Source organism: Primulina tabacum, chromosome 8 (assembly GCF_025594145.1).
Source record: "Primulina tabacum isolate GXHZ01 chromosome 8, ASM2559414v2, whole genome shotgun sequence".
NCBI classification, from domain to species: Eukaryota; Viridiplantae; Streptophyta; class Magnoliopsida; order Lamiales; family Gesneriaceae; genus Primulina; species Primulina tabacum.
Genome location: NC_134557.1, coordinates 8,456,592 through 8,473,588, shown reverse-complemented (window position 1 = coordinate 8,473,588; position 16,997 = coordinate 8,456,592). Strand labels below are relative to the sequence as shown.

At 37.8% G+C, this 16,997-nt stretch overlaps 1 protein-coding gene across 2 annotated transcripts; it reads right to left on the bottom strand.

Moving 5' to 3' along the window:
- Positions 1 to 205: 205 nt before the first annotated feature.
- Positions 206 to 16,482, bottom strand: LOC142553589 (serine/threonine-protein phosphatase BSL3-like). Of its 2 annotated transcripts, XM_075663946.1 has the most exons (22): positions 15,713 to 16,482; positions 14,935 to 14,995; positions 14,729 to 14,807; positions 14,572 to 14,651; positions 14,355 to 14,449; positions 14,172 to 14,271; positions 11,015 to 11,084; positions 9,401 to 9,502; positions 8,649 to 8,730; positions 8,345 to 8,524; positions 7,418 to 7,703; positions 7,077 to 7,314; positions 6,803 to 6,973; positions 6,163 to 6,401; positions 4,843 to 4,927; positions 4,658 to 4,756; positions 4,379 to 4,578; positions 4,213 to 4,288; positions 1,159 to 1,294; positions 900 to 1,039; positions 734 to 797; positions 206 to 649 (listed from the first exon to the last, which is right to left on the bottom strand). In XM_075663946.1, exons 1-22 carry the CDS (start codon positions 16,119 to 16,121, stop codon positions 636 to 638), a joined length of 3,006 nt encoding a protein of 1,001 aa, XP_075520061.1. In that variant the 5' UTR covers positions 16,122 to 16,482; the 3' UTR covers positions 206 to 635. The 2 variants fall into 2 exon arrangements, with proteins under 2 accessions (XP_075520061.1, XP_075520060.1); XM_075663945.1 differs by having other exon boundaries at positions 206 to 797.
- Between the last annotated feature and the right edge of the window lie 515 nt (positions 16,483 to 16,997).

Below are 16,997 nucleotides of genomic sequence, written 5' to 3'. Positions count from 1 at the left end.
AAATATTTCCGTAATAGAAACAGAAGAATTTCAATCGAACAACAAAATTATATGGAAACCAATATTTAATAACACGACACACTATAATTCTAGAACTTCAAATGAAACCCAAAGGCAAACAAGTTCAAGAACATTATATTTACCTGGAACACCAAGATTTGTAATCATTCGATGCTCAAACACGTAGATCAAATCAGGCACCCAGTTAATGCCAATGGCGAGATATCACCACACAACTTTTACATTACACGGAGTACAAACACGAATTACACAAGCCAACACGTCTATAATTCATAAACAACCAAGAAAATATGGACCTGATATATCTCACCGATTACGTATACAGAATACAAAATCATACACCTACATGGAGGACAAAAAATATATATAAAACTACCAAGAAATACCAACCCAATGAAGAAAATAACAAACATCGATTCTACCCGTCCGAGTATCATGTACAGAGGATGTCATTTGGAGACCATAACTCTTTTGGCGCCACAATCAAGGGTGACTTGTGGAATTCAATCAACCAAGTCTCGTCTTCTGAAAGCCACTCAAGAGTGCATACCAGAAGCAAAAAGCCTTCATCCGAGGAATGTAGATCCACCAGGAACTCTCCATATAGCATCACGCTATGTACAAATCACTGGAAATTCCAGGTATTAACACAAGCCTGGAAGAAGTATAGGAAAGAAATCTGGAAGCATAATCTAAATCCAAGCAAGAGAACCTCGGTCATTAGCAACTTGAGGACGGCCTCTAGTGGGCGTAGGTGGTCTGTTAGCATTGAGTTCCTGTCCACAAACAGACACCATATCAATATCGGCATATAACAGCTTGTTTAGTCAAACAAAAGACGAGATTCAGAAACAAGAAGTATGAGATAACTGAAGCACCTGCATCCACGTGTCTTCTATATGGCGTTCGGGAGAAGTCTCTGGAGATGAAATTGCAGGGGGTAGTGGGTGAATTAGTTTTGGAACAACAACTAAATCTCTGCCCAATACCAAGATAGCACCAGCATTATTTGCAGTACCTGAAGAAACAAACCAAAAAATAAACAAGTCAAACTTTAGAGGATAAAGTCGATGTACGAGCGAATATACATCCTATCATCATGTAAATCTAGTTAATATCTAGTGAATTAGGACATACCACAGTAGTTTGTCGCTGAGAAGAGAGTAATTAAATGCCCTTGTGCAAATCGTTCAAATCCATCCATCACGCATTCATGTGCTCGAACAATTAACTGAAGATCGTTGTTATTACAAAATTCCATAACACGATCAGGCTGCGACAAAAAGAACAGGAACGAACGAAAAAGCATCAGCAACATTGCAGTTGCTGTTAAACATATGATGATAGGAAGCGCCATTCAATCCGTGCTATTAAGAATAAACAAGAACATTATCTTATAACATCCAAATGGACCAGAAAGAGTCACTGAATTCACGGTGTCATCGCAGACAATTTTGTTGTTAAAAGGGGTAAAAAATAAGAAAGAAATTTGAAAGAAACAGCACTGCATGACCAACCTTGTGCAACCTGTTACGGCCCAGGGTCATTGATCGGGTTATGAGACGATTAACGGGTTTATCGTATAGATCGGTGATCCCTTTATAGGTTTTGCGTCCCTTTTTCCCTATTGTGGTGAATGTAGTGAAGGCTCATTAATGAGAGACCCCTTCTATCTTGTAATGCTCTTTAAAAGGAAATTTCTTGATATTTTTATTAATTATAATTTGCTTGCATTTATACAAAAGTTCTGACCAACAATGACGGAAAGTTCTCCTAAACTTAAGACCCCTGATTTAATTAACAATAATAGAGGATTTCCTAAAATGAACATTACTTAATCTCCTATCTAATTTATTCCCAAACCATACTGAATTATTCTTGCTTGAAAACAGAAAATTAAATAAAAGTTTATCGAGGGAAATTTAACTTGGGTTTTCCTAAATTTCTCCCACGTGTACTGCTGATAAATATCTTCTAATGTGCTCGGGCTCTTGGTTGGGCTGCTAGAACCATTACATAAATTCCCTCCTGGAAAACGTGTCTGCGCACAAACACGAGCCCCAGGAACCAAACGGCTGCAAACATCACTGTTTCCAGGGTCGTCCTCCGAGCAGTTAACATCTTCAATTCCGTCGAGCCAAAATAATTTTTTACACTGATGCCCGCCATTACATATTTCATTAGAGTTGAAACTGAAACCATTGGCCCTCCTTTCCTCCATTTCAATTCTGATCAGTCTCTTCACAAATGGAGGTTTCCAAGAATTAGCTCCTGGATGTACTGCTGATAAATATCTTTTAATATGTTTGGACTCTTGGTTGGGCCACTAGAACCATTAAATCACTTCCCTCCTGGAAAACGTGTTAGCCCACAAACACGAGAGTCGGGAACCAAACGGCTGCAAACATCACAGTTTCAGCGTCGTCTTCCAAGCAGTTAACATCTTCGATTCCTTCAAGCCAAAATATTATTTTACATTAATGGCCTCGATAATATATTTCATCAGAGTTGAAACATAGACCCTCCTTTCCTCCATTTCATTTCTGCTTAGCCTCTTGACAAATGGGGGTTTCGAAGAATCAGCTGTTGGCTGCTTTGGTGCTTTGTTAAAAATTCTGATTCTCTTTCATAGAGTCTCGCAAGGCTCATTGCACCAGTAAGATCAGAAGGATGTTGCAGCTCAACGATTACAATGACTTGTTCCTGGATCCCGCTGATAAATATCTGACCTCTTGTTCATTGGTCAAAGAACTGGCTCGAGCGGCTAATTGCTCAAAGCTGTGTTGGTAATCATCAACCATTCCATCTTGGTGCAATTTGGACTATTCCCCCAGGTGTTGGTAGTCATCTACCATTACATTGAGTTCTAAATTCCTCACCACGTAAATTTTGGCGGTCACGCTCTATTTTCAAGAACCAGAGCTGGCTGTCTCCATCTAAATGGAAAGAAGCCAACCCGAGCCATCCTAGGGAATTGGATAGCCCATCATATTTTAGGAATCCCAACTTCGATAGTGCGGGACTGGTGAATGGATCTCCTCTCCCTGGTGGTCCATGTGTGAGCTGCTGGAAGGATTCACGGACCTTGCTGTTCTCCCCTCCTTTGTTGAGAGCTCCACCTTCATATGTGACAAGTTTCTGGATAATGCCACAAGTTGAACGGTGAATGCTTGCTGTCGCTATTCATTTGTAACTTGGTCCTCTTGATATGCCTTGAGAAACACTTCAAACTGTTGTAGCAGTGGGCTGTAATCGCCCATGGTTGTTGGCTCTGGTACCAGTTTGTTATGGCGCAGGGATATTAATCGGGTTATGGCACAATTGACAGGCTTATCATACAGATCGGTGATCGCTTTAGAGGTTTTGCATCCCTTTTTCCCTATTGTGATGAATGTGGTGAGGGCTTGTCAATGACTTAACCCTTCAATCTCGTATCTCGTAATACTCTTTAGAAGGAAAAATTTCTTGATATTTTTGTTTATCATAACTGGCATGCATTTATACAAAAGTTCTGACCAACACTAGTGGAAAGTTCTCCTTGAACTTAAGACCCCTAATTTAATTCAATAATAAAGGAAGATTTCCTAGAACGAAGACTCCTTAATCTCCTACCTAATTTATTCCTGAATTATAGTGAATTATCCTTGTTTGAAAGCAGAAAAAAATAGAAGTTCATTGAGAGAAATTAACTAGGGTTTTCCGAAATTTCTCTGATGGGTACTGCTAATAAATATATTTTTATGTGCTTGGAATTTTTATTATTGTAAATTTAAAGTCTCTTTCAACTAATGTTTTCAAAACGCGAGTTTTCCTGGCTTGCAAGACACAGACCATTAAATTTGAACCCGAAACTAGAGGATTATCAAACCTAGGGTTTATATCATTATTTGACAAAAATAATGTGCACAATATTCACAACACAAGGACCCATCGAATTTGCCTGACTCTAAAAGCTAAAATGTAGTATGGGATGAGCTTGGCCAAAGAAGAATTCTGCAACTATAAAATGACAAAAAGGGAACAAGCAAAAAAATGCTTGAACAAATAAATTGGCACATTTGCATGCAAACACAAAAGCATAAAAGTTCCAAAAGTGGAAAATTCTTTAGGTACGCCAGGGTATTAGAAGCAACCCTGTTCACCACAAGTTATGACTGAACAATGTGGGAAACAGTCGAGAGAGGAACCTACCCCAAAGGTAACCAAACCAGGACCTCTTGCATTCGGCCGCAGTCCTTCCACACTGTCGTTTTCAGTGGGATCGGACCTACAATGATAGATTCACATTAACACCACCTCATACAGAATTTTGGAACAAGGACAAGAATTAAAAATACAAGAACAGACATGAACTAACCACAACAAGTCCATTAGAACAATGGAACCTGCTTCCATTGTGATTGGCCGCTGAATATTCTCGATCTGTTCCATATGGTTTATTGATCTCCCAATACCACCATGCATGCAAATAATTTTTTTCTCAATCAATGCAGCCAGAGGAAGCCAATTAAACAGCCGGTTTATACGATGCCAGGCCCATATTCCATCTCTCTCACCCTGCCCGTGAAACAACCATAAGGTTCACATTTTGTTCCAAATAACAATGCCAAACCAAAAAGAGTTGACGACAATTCACCATGCGTTCTATGCACTCAATTCGAAAGCCAAAAAGCGCATTGATATCTGCAGCTTCATGATTGCCACGAATCAAATGTATTTGATGGGGATGCTCAACCTAAAATAGAAAAAGATTAACAGTTCACATTAAAGCAGTGCATTGAGGGTAGGGATAGATGCAGCACTTGAGAGTAAGTCGGGCACCTTTAAAGCCAGGAGAAGGGTTATGGTCTCCAAGCTGTGTTGACCACGATCAACATAATCTCCCAAGAAGAGATAATCAATATATCTGATGGGCACCCATAACAGTCAGAATCCAATGGAAACAAACTCCTCGAGAGTCAATTAGACAGAGAACGGCAATATCATTAAAATTATTTACGGGTTTGCCAGATGTCAATTATATACTTAGCACCGTATGAAACATCACACAATGTGTTCCATTAGATTCAACTCATCAAAAGCACCATTATCGCAAAACAATGCTGACAAATTTGTGAAACACTTTAACCTTTTTGACAAAACCACTGAGCTGCATTCTAAAGCAGGTAAACCTTGTTCACAAAATTATCGAGAACAGAAGGCAAATAGCATGAACATATCAATGGATAAGTGCGAATATCAGATTCCACAAAGAAACAAAGAAAACATTCCTATTACCTGTAGTGTGTGGACAATCTATGTTCATATCTTCTACCAAATATCCTTTCAGTTATTCACATTCCACTATAGCCAACTATATTTAAAATACTTTTAATGTTTACCATAGATTGAAAAGGTAAGATCAAACGAAAGAAGTTAATCAACATTGATACTACTTTTCCATTCCACGGTCTACTTTCCCATACCGATCAGGCTAATGGTAAAGCAAGCAATTAAAATGGGAATACTGAGGCTCGACATCAGAACAAGAATTCAGGAGGTCCTTTTGGAAAGGAAATGAACATAAAATCGCAGATGCAGTCCATCACAAAGGTACTCATAAAGGAGGGATGATAGTAATAACAATTCCAACACCTAGTTATGTACCCCTGTGAACAGAACCTGACAACAGGTACCATCAAAGTTGCCTAATAAATTATTGATGAAATCAAAATCATATTTCAGATCTTTCCATAGCATCATTAAAAGGAAAATACCTGTGAAGCAAAAACATTGGGTATGAGATGAGAAAATGGGAATTGTTGCTCATGGTTTAGGAAGTTACAACCCCAAATTCTAATAGTAGGCAGTGTTTATATTAGATTACAGAAATGAATACATCACTGAGAAAACCAAGGTGAGTTACATAAACTAAATTTTAAACATGACTACCAATCCGAAAGTACATGCAATAACATAAGAGGTCACATAAATTTTGACAGCCAGCCAGTACAAATTTCATCGTAAAAATATTGTCACAAAAGAGACATCAATAAATATGTCTATCAGAAAGCAATTTAAACAACAAACAAAACAACTTTCTAATAAATTAATTGGGTCGGTATTCTAGAGCAAGGACTAAGATGTGAGAGCAAAACTCACGCGATATCACCAGCAGTTGAAGGGGATCCATACTCATCAAAAAGACGCATGAGATCCCCAAACTGCCCATGCAAATCCCCAAATATTTTAATAGGAGCCTTCAGCTGCAATACACTAGGCTCGCTGGCAAATATCCTCTCAGCACTATCACAGAGATCAGCAATCTCATTGCAATCCAAGAAAAATTGCCGCCGAACTGGAGGCTTCCAACCGCGAGGTTTCAAAAGGTGAGCAATCACCTGAGGGAGAAGCAGAGCTGGACCATGAGGCTTCTTCATAACCTTTTAATACCAAACAAAGTATCTACGGCACAAAGGTCATTATCCTAATTTAGCAACCAAAAAACCTATAATAAAAACGCTACATAAATTATTTGAAACAAATTTACGAACCTACCCAGACATGAAAAAGTAACCATGCGATTGACTTTTAGTACATTCACATTTTAAAGAAAATAAACTCCCTTTTATGCCGCCAAATGCACTTTGACTGCATCATAAATTATCCGATTGATCAAACATGACATCCAACATTATAGCTACGGAATCTAAAGCGGATGAAGGAAGCAATATCATTGATCAATAATTTAATTCACTCATCACCAACATCCGCACATAGAATCGTGAGGATGCCAGACTACCTTCTTCGGTACACTGTTAATAGACATTTGGCGGTCCAATAGTTTCCTAGCTGCTGTTGCACTTTCTGGAGTGCCGTAACTAACCCGCCTGCCTTCATTTTCAAATTGATCAATTGACAGCTGCCTAACCATACCACCTAAAGCACCGCCAGTTTCTGCAGCTACAACAACCTGCAAATGTAATGACAGCAATGGAATAAATGATAGGCAACTCAAACAGAGGTAATATATAAAATGGACATAAGCAATATATTTAAGTATCATAGTTACTGACGGCACGATGATGAAGCCTAACTCCAGCTGGGACAGAAATATTTGAATCAGCTGGATCAGGTTTGATCAAGGAAGATATCTGTTTTCCACTAGGGGTTGCCTCTGCCCCACGATCTCTATCTAGCAGTTCAACTTCCCCATTAATTTGTCGAGCTTTAGCAGCTGCTAACGTAGCACTAATAGCCTCTGCTTCTGCTGCTGCTGCCTCAACTAAGTATTCAACACCTCTGCTTAGTCTCCTGTGTGAGATACTCTATTTATTATAAAGCACTTGAAGCAACCAGCATAGTCGAATTTATGAGCAAAATATACACAATGGATAAAATACAAATATAGTTTTACCGGGAACCTTGAAGCATTGCATTTTCTGTACTTATATCTGTATACATATCACCATTTACAGGGGTAGCAACAGGACTTCCTACCACAACTGAACTATCAATATCTTCATCAGGCACTGATGCCCTGGTTCGATCATCATTGAATCCATATCTTCCTTGTAGCCTTGCTTGTTGCATATTGGATGCAGCAGCTGCTGCAGCTGCATGTGAAGCTGCATGTGAAGCTGCACTTGTCGTTTCAGCAGCAGCCAAGTCTTCAGCAACAAGCAAATCATCAAGCAAAACCCCTAAAGCAATAACCATTCCAATTGTTAATAAAAGATAACACCACATCCAACTGCATACTAAACTAGAAAATTTTGTCAGGAGCAATATCCGGTATAAAGTTCTGGATCAGAGATTGAAAAACCAGAAACACAAAAATAATTTGCAACAAAATCTAGCATTTGATTCCAAGTTACAAGTAGCAGACGATTAACAAGTGAGATTTTTAAAGGCCAACAATATTGCTTTAACACGAGAAATGTTCTGAGATGGAACATGGTAATATAAAATTGTGTTTCAACAAACTTCTCAGCAAGCCACTAGTAGAAAGCAACTTAGCTAACAAGACTGCAGCAATTCTTTGTTGTTTCAGTTTTTTATCATCACGTAGTACAAAAATTTAACTTCATTTGAACACATGGAAAGATGAACGCAAGGCGATCATTTACCGTGAATAAATCAACCAACGAAACCAATTACTTCATTCAGATTTGTTTCAAATAAAGTACACAGAAACACCGGAAACAAATGTAAGCCTAGCCACAGTGTTTCACATGATCCATTATTCTTAAGAGCTTGAGCAAAATAACCAACCAATAATCCCTGGTGTGAACTCCGCAAAAATAATGAAAAACATTAATTACTTAGCGCTACAATGTCTCACCACCACGTAGTCCCCCATATATGAAGATCAAGTCACCAACAGCAGCAGACGCATGTCTACATCGCCTCGTCAATTCAACTGCTGCATCCCCACCAGCAGCATCGGCACTATATCTGCCAGTTCTGGGACTTGTAACAACAGAATTTGTATCACACCAAACTCCTGCTGCAGTATCCAATACTGCAAAAGGGATAAAATATCGAAAGATCAGTTCAATACATAAATGAACTTGAGATTTATTTTGAGATAAAGTAACTTTTGGTAGGTGAAAGATATTAACATATAAAACATGTATTGAAAATACCAGCAACACTTGATGAGTCCTCTACCATGCGTCCGCCGCCAAGTGCCCCTCCAGATACATGAAGGCGCGCATTAACAAAAACCTAAAAAGACGATATAAAGAGTAAGTTTTTTCACTGCAGAATAACAGAACCAATAACCCTTGTTTCTCGATGATAAAAATCAGTGTTCTAAAACTCAGGCTAAGCGGTGCACCGAAAAGGTGCTAAGCAGCCAGCCTAGGTAGCAGGGGTGCCTAGGCTTTAGAGTTTTTTTGGGAATGTTTTTTGGGATTTAATTTTTGAAGGTCCAATTAAACCAGAACATTATACAAAGAATATAGGTTTATGTTTTTTATTTTTTGGGATTGAATGCCCAATTAAAACACGTTGGTTTGCGCTTGCCCTAACACATCCCCCTCATCTTCTTTGTCTGCTTACTTCTACACACATGAGAAAATCGAACCAGCCCTAAAGTTAATTCTTTTCTTTATTTTCATTGTTCTTGCATTGCCTATTATCCTAACTGCCTTAAGTAGAAGAAGCGGGAGGAATGAAACAAGTGTCAATTAGTCTGAAAGCTATTCTAAGAACCATTACAAGTCTCTTCATACCGTGAAATCCGCTTAGCGGCGCTTAGTCCCTGCCGCCTCCCTGCCTAGGCGGCCTAGGCTCTAGGTGCTAGTCTAGTGTCCGACTGGCACCTAGCGAATTTTAAAACTTCGATAAAAAAACTAAAACACTCTTTTCTTGAATAATTAAATAAAGAGCTTACTGCAGCGTGTTGATATCTGGGAGATGGTGACACCCCAGGTGCAATGGCCCATTCCCAACGACCATCTCTGTGTTTGGCCAGGCCATATGCACTAGCCAGTGGCTGCATGATATCATTTAAGAAGAGCAGAAACAAAAAGACAAGAAACATCAAAAATTACTGTTAAGGAGATTACAGGGTTCACCAACTTAGCAAAATCTATCATTAGTCAGAAGTGTAAAAGGAATGTATTTACACGCAATCAGTGCTCAAGCATGTGAGAGCTACTAGACATCTTTATGTAAATTAAACATTTAAATTGAGATTATTCACCCATTGAAACTAAGAATTACCCAAACCAAGCTCTCAAATTAAGAATTAAATAACTAAATAACTAAAGATTTATAGTTGGATAATACTGAAATGTTAAAATATTGCTTTGAACTGTATAAGTTTTACAAAATTATGACCAGACCTGTCAAGGATAATAGTCACTATGGCAAAAAAATATCCCGAGGTTGTGCTTGGTTGAATATTAAGTAATGAATGGTTATTTATGGAACGATAAATGATCTGATTTGATTGGAAAAAGAGTAGAATGTGATAATTAAGTAATTGTTTGGTGTAAATAATTGGATGTGATATTAGGTTGTGATTGTAGAACAAAAGGATTGTTACGCCCTTCTCCTGTTTTTTTTTCATTTTTTCGGAAGGATTTTAATAAGAATCTGATTAGAAAAAGGGCACAATAGTAAAAGCATACTGTAGTCTAAGGAATTTTTTAATTGTGGCTTAGAGATCAGGCAAAATAGGAGTGCTCCACTTTCAATTAATACGAGTGCAATCTTGCACACGCCAGATTTTGAGTTGTACTATTTTTATGCAACCATATATTGGATATTACCGGATATGTAAATAATCAGATTCTAGTTCTGCACAAGAAACAAAACTAAAAGGATAAAGTTATTGTCTACCTTTAGCAATAATGTAATATTCGGAACAATCAGAAATAGAACTACATTAATTGATTTGATGATTCGTAAAGAATCTATAAAATAAAGAAACAATGATCAAGGTGCTAAATCTTCCAGTTAATATAAACAAAAATTACATCCTATAACAGACATTACAAAATCTTCAGCCATGGAAGCATCTGTTATTTTTTCTTTTACATAAGACAATTGCTTTCGGGTATTTAAAAAAAAATATTAATCATCCTTCTTGGGATGGAGTACAAAAGACAGAACCAAACAGCAGAAATATAGCGCCATTAAAGTTGCAGATACAACCATTGAGATTTCCTAATTTTTGGATCTTAAGTAAACTTCTTGTGGAAAAGGTATAAGATATTTTTTACTAGAATATATTCCACAACACTTACCCAGGGAATTGTTTTATATGGGAAACAAGAGCATGCAAGCAAAGTATTAGAGACTATATTCCCTTAGTCTAAGATAACCATATCTAAGATCCACATGCTTTTAAGAAAATATTACGATAGAACAAGGAAATAAAGCAAACAAAATAGTTTGTAGAGGTAAAAAACAAATCCATGTGACAACAAACTAAGTAAAGCAAGAATAAGCCAACCCCTTAAAACATGATGAAACAATTATTGCCGGAAATCACACTAACCACACTATTTGCATCCCTCCCACCACAGAGTAAAAGAAGACCATCAGAACGTGCACTCGCAGTTGCATACCTAGTCAACACATAAGCAAGGTGAATGATCAATGAGTGAACAGAAAAATACTGCAACTGAACCACATTCATACCACAATCCTCCACTTAAAAACAGAAAGAAGCTGCTTTTCATGAAAAATAAATTCCACATTAGCATTTAGACTGAGTACACTAAATAGCGCAGACACAGGCGAATAGCACATTACATATGCAAGCACAAAATATTATTAGCTAGAGAGAAAACTAACAAATAGAAAACCACAACTTGTTAGTAAGACAAGATCAATGAGAAATTAAAAAAAGAAGTATATAGCAAGAAGCCAAGAATGACGGCACTTCCAGTTGCCATAGAACTTTTCAACTAGCAAAGACCAGAACCAAAAACAACTGTGCAAGTTACATTAAAAAATATTCTAAGACAAAACGAAAACAGGAAATATAATCTGATTGCTCTAATCCCTAAATCAAAGAATGCCTCCAAAGTCCATGATTTTCGAGCAATATCGCGTTGCTCTATCTTTTACAAGATCATTTCGAAAACTCTCACTAATCAGCTTAGCAGTGTCATGGAGCAACTTATTGATAGTTCTCAAGTTGTGTTCATTCAAGATAGGTCCATGGTGGATAGTATAAATTTGGCCCAAGATTTACTTCTTCATTATGCCAAGAAACACATCTCTCCAAAATGTACTTTGAAAGTGGATTTACAAAAAGCCTATGATACCATACATTGGGATAATATTAGAAAGACAATGACTTGGTTACACTTTCCAGGGAAATTTGTTGATTGGGTTATGGAATGTGTCACCACCACCTCTCTCGATATCCATTAACAGGCAGCTTCGTGGTTTCTTCCTAGGGGCGAGAGGCCTCTGACAGGGTGACCTCTCAATCCCTTTTCTGTTTGTTATTTGCTTAGAGGGATTGAAAATGAAGCTTAACTCTCTAGGAAGAGAGCCGAGTTTCAATCATCATCCCAAATGTGCTCTTTTGAATATCACACATTTGACCTATGTTGATGTTCTGCTACTTTTTTCAAGGAGATATGTGGATAGTGTTCAGAAAATTACAGTGTCTGGATGAGTTTGGGCGAACAGGTGGGTGGAGAGCCAGAGTACTCAAATCAAACATTTATTCAGCAGGTGTGGATGTTTTGGTAAGAGAAGAAATTTTGCAGATTACGGGCTTCGTGGTAGGGGTTAGCAACTGAAAAAATTTTGGTCGCCAATTATAGTGTTCCGATAGATAGTATGCCAAAGAGTATTAGAGCATGGCCAAGAAACATCCTGTCTTACACATGAAAACTTGAGTTCATAAGGGCTGTCATCCAAGAGATAGAATGCTTCTTGCTTCAGATTCTACCCTTTAGGAATCATTGACAAAATTTACTCGTTGTGTAAGAAATTCATGTGGACAAGTAACCATCCACTAATTGTCTGGTCCACTTTTTGTGTATCAAAAAAAAAACAGTGGAATCGGATTACAGGATTTGAGGTCACGGAATAATGCTCCACTTGCCAAGACATTGTGGAAAAATCATAGAACGAAAGATACCTTGTGGATCAAATAAATCAATAAGTTTTTTCCAGGGGGAAAAGTGAAAATCTTTTAGATCCGTAATGAGATCCCAGTGCATGGCTCGGTGGATGACTATATACGGTTTTTGAGAGGTTGGTTTAATGGAAAGAATGATATGCACAAAGCCTATAGTGTTTTTGCCCAAATTATGTAAACTGGCCTTGGAAGCCACTGGCGTGGAAGAATTGTCTCATTCCTAAACACAAGTTCTATGTATGGTTGTTTGCTCATCGGAAGTTTTTTACTAGAGATAGAAAGCCTTGTGGTGTGGAGAAGAAATGTATTCTTTGGGGTGATTTTAATGAATGTTTTGATTATTTGTTTTTAAGCTGGCACTTCTCAAAGTCTCTTTTGACCAAAATTCGAGAATGGCTAGGAATGAACGAACTCAAGTGTTCTCATCAAACCCTGCTAAAGGCCATCAGAAGGATACACCGAAAGATTTCCTCCCTGGCAAAGATGCGGTACATGGCTATGACAACTATCATTTTCCACATTTGGAGTGTAAGAAATCGTTGGCTATTTGAGAATGACAAACAGAGAGTTGATAAAAAATTTCGGAAAATACAGTTTTTTTATTCGTTGTATGAGGTTTTGGATAATTTGTGTATATTAGATGTCAGGTGGTTAGTTGTTGGTTCAAGGAGTTAATGTACTTGTAGATCTCCCGAACATGCCCAGTGTATTCCATACCCTTATTGTTTACCTCGATGATAAGATCGTTTCATGTAAAAAAACAACAAAATACATAATTGAAACATCGATAATAACAAACTTTTAAGGTTCATAGAATGGTGAAACTCCGTGAAGAACAACTAATATTCAGTAATTAACGGGTAAAAAAACATGTTCCAAACAAAATATATAAATAAGTAAGCCACATGCATCACTTAGAAGAATAATAAATGTTTTCCAATTTCTTTTAAGTTTCTTTCAATGGTCTAGTACACATAAGGATAATAGCAAAACAAAAGGAAAGTGCGTGAACTAAAAGAAGTAAACAATATGCATACAAGACCGGAGAAAAGGCCATCAAGCAAGAACAAGGCCGCAAGTTTTCAGGAACAGTGGCTTGTCTATTTAATTAAGACCGGATTTTGTTGTGTTAAACCTTTTAAATATAGAGCCTCAAACACCTCAAAAGTATCCGTTCAAAAGGGGCAGAAACTTAGCATGCTTCCATCGACATACATAAACTATTTCAACCATAAATTGCAATAAACATTTATAGAGACTCACAGATACGCTATATATTAACAATTATAATGAAACATGCTGCGTGAAAATTTCTAGAAACAAAATAAAGGTGTGAACAAAGATTGTATCACATCAAATAATATTCCTGCCTATCCAAATAACATAATCATATGAAAACTTAATTTAATACAAAAATCATATCCAATTGTAAGATGAAGCACTAGAATATAAAGTACTCAAGTGAAACAATGCTAAAGCCAGAGTGAATATAAAAGGTAATAAAAAAATCTAAACATTTACTCAAGTCTACGAGAAAGTATCTGGAGCTCACATGCACGGAGGTGGACCTTCGCCCTCAGGTTCCAGTTTACGCCATTCATATGGCTTAGCAGCAGTGTCCAGAGCCCATACATCAGCTAAAGGCCTCTTTCCTAATAAGCATGCACAGATATATTGGACAACAGATATTACAAAGCAGAAAGAGGAAAATGACCAAACACAGCATGATACCAACCATCATTTCCGCCAATTGCCATGAGATATCGTTGCCCCACCAAAGCCATTACATGACCATATCGAGGTCCTGGTCCAGGGCCTTGAACCACAACCCTAACAGAAATTTCAGCCCAGCAATTATTTAACAGATGAAATTGTCCGAATGAGTGCAACAATTACTCACAAGTTAATGTGCCAAACATGCATAAATCCACTTTCATGAGAAAAGGACTAACCTATGCCATCTTGGCCGTTGTTGTGTAAGGTCGAGAACATGAAGATCTTCTGCCGACAAACCAGCTGGACCAATCCCACCCTATGAAGACGAACATTGAAGTATGATATATATCCAAATCACCGTCAGTATTTAAACATCATTATGCATCAACATACCTGAATAACAACCATTGTACCCACAGCAGTTGCCACGTGAGCTGCCCTAGGTGTTGGTGGTTCTCCATATGGTGTGACTCTGCTTGTAGTAGAGCCCCATATCACAATTATGAAAGTTCAAACTAAGAGAAACAGCAAGCAAGCCAGGAAAAAGCAATCGATTAAACATAAAGGTTCCAAATAGATGAATAATCGATGCATCTCACCGAAACCATTTATTTGCCAACACATCGTAAGAATGAACATCAGCAGTAGCCCCTGCTAATCCTGCAAATAAATGCACGCTTAAATATCATTAGCATCCCTATAACAAGGTAATAATCCATTTTAACTATTAAGATTAACATAACATCATAAATCATAGATATTGTTCACCAATGAAGATTTATAAATTTATATGCCAGGTAAAAATGTTTGCCTATGAACTGAAACAATTTTCAACAGACATAAAGAGGAAATTCGCTCTTGGCTCAATAGAAAATAAAGTTGATAAAATTCTGCGGAGCAACTATAATTTAAATGTGTGTCAAAATCTATAACCCCGCAAAGTAATTGAAGATAAAACAGATGTTCTTCACCACATCGTCACAATCGACAAATCTCAAAGCAAGCGGGTACACTCTCGATAGACTCAACCAAGCAAGATGACTATTCTAGAAAATTGCAGCAAATAAACTCTCCCTTGATCTCCACTGTCTCAGCTACAAGAGTCAATTCACTTTTCATTTCCTAATTTACCACATTATATTTGACGCAAGTAAAAAATCACTGAGGCACCTTACAACAATAATCCAAGAGACTAAAGCAAAGGTTAAAACTCTAAAACTTTCCAAAAAATTAAATAGTTAAATGCTATTCAAATAGACTCAAGCTAAACATAAAACCAGTATTCGGTGAAAAACATCATCTTCCTATAGTTCAAACAAGGGAAACAGGAAGTTAATAAAAAAAATCATCTATAATTCCTAGGTTGAAAAAGCATACGAATTCCCGCACTTCCGGCAGAGGATGGAGTTCCAGATGCGGAATTCCCTTCAAGAGCCGTAGCCCCGCCGAACAGAATCAATCTAGGGCCAAGATACCCTGGACTCCCCTCCTCCCCGACAGCTGGAACAGCTGTCAGGGTGTGGCCACACCGAGGCCCTGGACCGTCCTCCTTCTTCTCAATTACGGCATTAACCACGCTGTAATTAGGGGCGCAGCGCGGCCCCGCCAGCAACGCTCCACCACCACCACTATTACTATTACTAACACTGTTGTTAGCATCAGTTTGCTGCTGCTGCGCATGTAACGAGGACTGGGACTCCGTAGGCTGGTCCTCACCATTAGCAGTGATTGCCTGCTCCGACGGATCGTGATCGTTGTCAGCAGCCACAGCAGAATCCACGTCCATTTCTTACTAAAAACCCTAAACCTCAAAGCCTTGCTACAAGATCGGAGCTTGAATTCTCAAGAATTTGCATTATCGAAAACCACTAATGAAAAGCCCTATCTCGGACCCTCCAAATTCCACCGAAGAAATGAAATCCCCTTACAAAAAGCTTTCCTATGAGGCGGCGACAAGGAATACAGACGAGACACGGCCAATCCAACTCCGAGCACACACGTCCTCTCTCAATCCAAACACTATACTTTCTCTCTCTACATATGTGTGTATATATATATATCTATTGTGTCTCTCTCTCTTCAGAAAGAGCGACGGAGAGAGAAATTCCTTTCGAGTTTTTTCCGCTGCTATTTTATTGACTGCCGTAGACTTAATACGACCGGCGGCGGAATTTAACTACATTTTCGAATCGCAAATTTAAACTATGGACCTACCAAATAAGAAAGTTCAAACCATGGGTTGTACATGTACACCAGGGGTTTATTTCATCTTATTCATATGGGTATTGTCCCATGATAGTATGGATGACCAAAATTTGTCCATGTATATATAAGATCCACTTTTTTTTTGAAATTGTATGTGTGACGAGATCTTACCCGTTGAAATGAAATGAGGATAGTGCCCACATAGATAGGATCTCATTAACCGTACATCAATATATTGTACGTTGAAAAATTAATTACCGTGCCACCAAAACAAAGGAGATTGTGTAGGGTATTTACAATATAAATAATTTATTTGATATAAAAATAATAATTTTTTTATAGATGACTAAAATAAGATATGCATTTTATAAAATTGATTCGTAAAATCGTCTTACAAATTTTTTTTTGCAAACTAATATTTTATCAAATTAGGTTCGATCTGTTACATGGATCTTTT

Coding starts and splice junctions, on each gene's coding strand:
- LOC142553589 (XM_075663945.1), bottom strand. CDS start 16,121: ATGGACGTGGATTCTGCTGTGGCTGCTGACAACGATCACGATCCGTCG. Junction 14,450..14,571: donor CAACGGCCAAGATGGCATAG/GTTAGTCCTTTT, acceptor AATTTCTGTTAG/GGTTGTGGTTCAAGGCCCTG. Junction 1,040..1,158: donor CTCAGCGACAAACTACTGTG/GTATGTCCTAAT, acceptor TTGTTTCTTCAG/GTACTGCAAATAATGCTGGT.